Source organism: Lactuca sativa, chromosome 9, assembly GCF_002870075.4.
Source record: "Lactuca sativa cultivar Salinas chromosome 9, Lsat_Salinas_v11, whole genome shotgun sequence".
Lineage (NCBI taxonomy): Eukaryota > Viridiplantae > Streptophyta > Magnoliopsida > Asterales > Asteraceae > Lactuca > Lactuca sativa.
In genome coordinates, this window is record NC_056631.2 from 151,068,088 (window position 1) to 151,074,544 (window position 6,457).

Sequence of the window (6,457 nt, forward strand, 5' to 3'; positions counted from 1 at the left end):
CTTCATCCCGCATCGTTTTGATCTTCATTGCACCTCCTGCAATGAACACTTCAACCCACATCATCCCCTCTCCGTCGACCGCCTCCCTCTGCCATTCAACAACCAACCTACCTCTGTCAACAATCAACACCTTCAATGGCTTACTACTATTTTCTTCATCGACCACCACTACGAAAACCTAATATCTCTGTTCTCTCACTTCTTCCAAAATCCTTCCATCTCTCCACTGTCACCGGCGTCGAAAGCTTAATGCTCGACATTTTGCCAGAGATCCATTCAATTTTGTAAAAAAAGGAGAAATTGAAAAGAAATGGTGTGCTTCTGCTTTTTGGTTGACCAAACTCATCAAGTGAGATGGTGCAAGCCTATAGTAGGGCTTTGTTCTTGGTGCGGCGGCGGAGCTAGTGTCGCAGATATGAAGACCGCCACCATGTTTTGCTATGTTCTGTTCTATTGGAAATCATGGAAAGCTATTATGTGTACTTTATGTGGCGCCATTCTTAAAACTTACTAGTGATTTGATCGATGAGGACTAGAATTTACTGAGGAAATCGATTATTTGTTGAGATCAAAGCTCTTCTAATTAAATATCTCTAGAAGTTTATGAAGCCTATTTGTTGAATTTAGAGAGATCAGGTCTCGCTTCAGTAGCAAAAGAAACAACTCTCAGCCCAAGCTATTCAAAAGAAGGCAAAAGTAACCGGTAACCATGATATTTAAATCAAATAGATAAACATGTATCTCTATACATCCCGCCTATACACCCGATCGATCAACAAATATCACTTTCAGTCGTAGATCCAGCTAAATCAATCAGTCCTTTAATATTTGTGCATAGAAACGGAGAAGATATGCATAGTAGTAAGAGTGAGGCCACCCGTGAAATCAGACGATGATTCCAATTCGAATTCAAATGGCAGTCACTTGAAGGTACATGACAATCGTATTTCTCTGTATAGGTCTCTATCCGACACTCCTCTTCCCCTGCTCTTTGTTATACTTTTGGTACCTAAAAAAACCCTTACCTTTTCATTTGAATTCTTTGTTTTATATATCAATTGGATGATCTTATGTATCTGTGTTTATACTTTATATGCATATCACATTTTCTACTTTCAATTCCCTTTTCATATTAAGTCTTTTTCATAACTTTGATTTACAGGTTTTTTGCCATGTTCTTTTTCTATGTATGCAATCTCTCTCTCTCTATCTCTCTCTCTCTCTCTCTCTCTCTCTCTCTCTTCAGCATTGTTTCTTTTTGGGATGCATGTCATGGTTGTTGCTGTTGCAGCAACTAGAGTAATTCTTGGTTGGCCATTTTGGTTTTAAGACATGAATTGGACATACATGTCTATAAATCTTCAATCTTTAGGACGTCCTTGAGGTTAAAACCTATTCTAAAAAGGGGTAGGTTCCAGATCTCCAAAGTCTTAGGCTTAATGGTTAAACCTTTAGGTTTACAAGGCTTAGTTAAGAGTTTTTGGATGTTTGGGATGGTACCAGGGGATAAAGTCAGAAAATTTATCCTTTTAGGCACATTTGGGGTTCAGATGTAAGCCCTAGAGTCCCTGGAATCGAAGAACCACTCGAATATGTGCAACGAGGAAGAAACTCTTCGAGTTGCTTAGCCAACTCGACGAGTTAAGTCGGGTTTTCGTGCTTTCTGGATTCTAAGTGGACTCAGCGAGTTGATGAAATAACTCGACGAGTTGGTTAGGTTTTTTCATGCTTTTTTGAACACTGAAGGAACCCGGCGAGTTCCTAGATGCACTCGATGAGTTGGTTCAACATGGAATGTTGACCTTGACTGTTAACTGTTGACTTTGACCAAGGTTAACCAAGTCTGACTTTTGAGGGTATTTTGGTAATTTGGGTCTTGATGGAATTGGTCCTATGGTGATTGTAGATGTTTGAATTCGGAGCCGTGATTCGAGAGTTTGATCCTTTTAGTCCAGTTTGACATTGTGAGGTGAGTTTTCCTCGCTATACTCAAGGGTCTAAGGCACCAAGGCCGGCCCTTTGGATTGTCATCCTGATTTATCTTGATCTGTTAGATTGGTATCCTGGTAGATATGATGTTTTTATGCTGTTATGATCTAATAGATATGTATCTGGGTAGATAGGATGATTATGTGTTGTTAAGATCTATTAGATCAGTTTCTTGGTAGATAAGATGTTACTACGCCTAGTGCTTTGTAGATCGGTTTGAGTGTCTGTAGACTATATGTGGTTATCTGATATATGTGCATATGTGATTGGTGGTTGAGGCATTAATGCTTTATGTATAAGCCAACAGACCGGGACATTCCAGCCTGATGGTTGTGGGATGAGACAATTCCATCTCGAGGATGATTAGACTTATAGTATTTGGGCATTCCAACTCGATGGTTGTCGGCCGAGAGTATTCCATCACGGGGATGATTGGACTCATCGTATGTGGGCATTCTAACCCAATGGTTGTGGGCTAAGATTTTTCCATCTCGAGGATGATTAGACTCATAGTATGTGGGCATTCTAACCCGATGGTTGTGGGTCGAGAGTATTACATCCTGAGGATGATTGGACTAATAGTATGTGGGCATTCCAACCCGATGGTTGTGGGTCGAGGGCATTCCAACCCGATGGTTGATTGGGACTATAGTATGCTGTTATTATGTGTGTATTGTTGTGTATGGATATTTTTTGGGGGAACTCACTAAGCTTCGTGCTTATAGTAGTTAATTTTGTTTCAGGTACTTCAGATGATCGATGGAAGGCGAATGCTTGATCGTGCACCTCCTCGTTTTTCATGTTATGATTTATCGGAAAACTCTAATATTCAATTATTTTGAAAATAATTTGTAAACAATGGATGGTTTTGGAAAATTTTAAAAGTTTTAATTTTTTTTATCAATATTTGTGGATGCTACATGAACCAGTTTTCAATAGAAGAAACGTTCATGGATTTCGGGCAACCTATTTTTATCTAGCTTTTGTTTTATCGGCCTATCTGTTAAGGCAATATATGAAATTATCATTATTATAGTATAAACCATGTATTCAAACCTTAAAGTGAAATATAATTGTTGTGATTTTGTTATTGTAACTAGTGAGGTATATTCGATTTGCTTGTGATCATTAACTAAGGCGCACATCCCGGCGTACCTAGGCTGGGGGTGTGACAGATTAGTATCAGAGCTAAATTGGCTATAAAGAACTCGTATCCTCAAAAGAGGAAATACAACTATAGCTACAGGCTCCTAATAAAAGTATTATTAATAATTACACTACTTCTCGGTTACTTACGGGAGAGGTAACTAGTTTGAAGGGCCACATGGGTTGTTGGATTTCAAAAGAGCTTAATTGCCAAAATAGTCCTGCTCTCTGGTGTTTTCTGTTTGGCCCTCATCCATAATCGGTGGTCTTGAAGTACAAAACAAAATTTGATAATACTACAAACCTCACCAACACTAATATATATATATATATATATATATATATATATATATATATAAACATGGAATGCGCACATATGTTATTTATGTTCGGACTAGTGAACAACTAACCTTGAGTGTCGAGTTGGACAGACTACAATGGTTGAGAGTTTTAGAGATTGGAGGATGTTCTCAAGACTCAATGCTGATACCTAGTACCTAGAACCCTTATATCAAATCCCAGACAACATATACATTTTAAAAATCATAAAAATACTTAAAAATCTGGGATAACATCTAGATTTTTCAGATTTATCTAAATTCAAAGAAGAACAAAGAACCAATAACTTTGTTACCTTTGTGACAAAGAAACCTATAGTTCCCAGTCAATCGTTCAGTAGTCTCCAAATTTCTATCTCCCTGTCTTCCAGATATAAAGATCCTTCCGAAGATGAACCACCTCAAGAACCTAGAAAAGGGGGAGAATTTGAAGAATAGAAGGGAACAATCAAAGATAAGCAATAAGTTCAAGAAAACATGGAAGGAGAAGGACTAAGAGATGCAGATTCTACCATTCAAATGCCACCAATGTACTACCTTTAATGATTAATTTCAGGTGGAACGCTCCGCATGGATGCTCCTTAGGAAAGGATTCCACCTCATTCCCAATATGATACTTTCACTTAAAGGAAGAAAATGTCATCACAAGAGTCGGAATGATTCATGAACACTCTAAGAAAGAACTAATACCCTCGAGGAACAAAGTTGACAAGTCTTCCATGACTCCTCAAGTTTGTTCCTCTCATCAGCAAGTCCGTCAACAACATTATCCTTCTCCTAATTGAATGAAGTATTTAAATTAAGCCATCAAATCGACATCAATGATAGACAACATGAATATAGTAGAACACGTCACTCATACGCTAAGTGAGAGAGTCGGAGAACTTAAGAAAGAATAACATGATGAAAATGGCATTGCCCATACACTATGTCATCATGTCAATCAACCAAATAAGGGTTGTTACCCATGGTCACCAAATCTATACACTATAGAGTCCAACTGACCTAAAGAAGATTGGGTATCAAACGATTGTATAAAATATATATGGTTTATTACATGTTTTAATGATAAAATTAAATTGGAATTCAAGGTATTTTTGAAAACGGTTAAGACGTTTGAAAATCTTCTCTAAAAAAAATTCCTATCTTCGCCCATAAGTTGTTTGTATTATTTATGTGTGAGATGTAAGTAAGTTATTTCTTATTCTTCATTTCCACTTCTTTTTGGTCTTCATTTAGATTTTTTTAAATCTAAAATATATATGGGAGAAAGAGTGAGAAGCTCTTACTAAATTACTATTGTACTGGTCATCTATGCCAACACACCATAAACATATAAAATTGTTGCAACTTTTATACCCTATTATTGTTATTTGTATTTAGAGCGATATAGTTTTTAGATCATAACATATTTGCAGCTATATCATGAATTTTTAAGTTATTTGGGATCTGATCATGTCACTAATTTGTTTATCACCTTATTTGTATCATTCGATAAAAACATGTTTGGATAATACATTATTTGGATCATAAACTTTTAGAATCAGATCATTGTAATGATTGACTTGTAATATTTAGATCATAAACTATTTGGATCATATTATTTTCAAATCATATACATTTGAGATGATATGATCATTAATCTATTATTCAAATTATTATAACCCTCAATCATATTAATTGTTAATCATAATGTTTTCAGATCATAACATATTAATGATCTAACGTTTTTGAATCATAATATTTTGAATCATATTATTATGGTCCATAACAAGTTTTGTATTATAACATTTATCATAATATTTTTTTTTTGAATCATAATTATATAAATGGATGGATTTAATATTATATCTTGAAATATTTGAATCATAATTTCAAAATTGTACCTAATCAACTTGGAGCATTACATTTTCACCCAAATCATGTTTTTTTCACATAGGCTTTGATTCATAACAACTTTTAGATCATAACACTTTTGAATCATTAGATTAGATATACTTGAAGTTATGTTGTTATTAATGTGTTTATATAATTTGCATCATTAAATTTTAGATGGCAACTACTAAGAATTAAATTTTGTGATCCTAAATTTATAATCTAAAAGTTATGGTGCAAAATATTAACTATGATCCGAAAATACAAAATATAAAAGTTTGGAACATTATTATTTTTGAGGTATATAAAGAAGTACTTTTATAATAAGAAAAGAATGATGATCCTAAATAAAATAATGCAAATCTTTGTGATTTATAATTGTATGATTCAAAACTTTTTTTCATTTTTGAAAATATGAGGCAAAGTTTACTATTTAAAACACTACAACAAAACGAAGCTAATGCAACCCCACTAAAAAGTTGCATTAAGCCTTTAAAATGTTACATATGCCTAAAGCAACCTTTATCAAGGGTTGCATTAGGTAAAGTTGCATTAGACCTAAGGCAACCCTTTTGTAAGAAAATGCAACTTTTTTTTGAGAGAGTTGCATGTACTATTAAATGCAGCCTTTTTAGAAAGCAACCTTTTTTACATTGAAATGCAACTGTTTTTACGTTAAAGTGCAGCCATTTTAGTATTTAAATGCAACTTTTTTAAAGGTGTAATTCACAAATATGCAACCTTTTCTATGATCAAATGCAACCTTTGTGATGTTTTTAACAAAAAAAAAAGTGCAACCTTTTTTACAATATATATGCAACTTTTATTATTATTTTAGTTACAACAAAGGTAACCTTGTTTATACTAAAACACAATCTTCTTTTTGAATTTTATAATGCTAAGACATTATTTTTTTGTTGATGCAATCACATTCTATTACATTTGTAGCATCAATGTTTCACACACTATGATAACTATTAATATGATTATGCATTATTAATTCAATTACACCATAAAAATAATAACATAAATATGATAAATAATGTTTCATGTACATTAACAGATATGTCCAAACTCAAAATAATAGTTACAAATCATATTTAATACAA

The 6,457-nt window shown here is 33.9% G+C and overlaps 1 protein-coding gene across 1 annotated transcript; it reads left to right on the forward strand.

Annotated features, from left to right (window-relative positions):
- Window positions 1–310: 310 nt before the first annotated feature.
- On the forward strand, window positions 311–514 carry LOC111896401 (uncharacterized). Its single transcript, XM_023892395.1, has one exon. It carries the CDS (start codon window positions 311–313, stop codon window positions 512–514), a length of 204 nt encoding a protein of 67 aa, XP_023748163.1.
- Window positions 515–6,457: the final 5,943 nt, after the last annotated feature.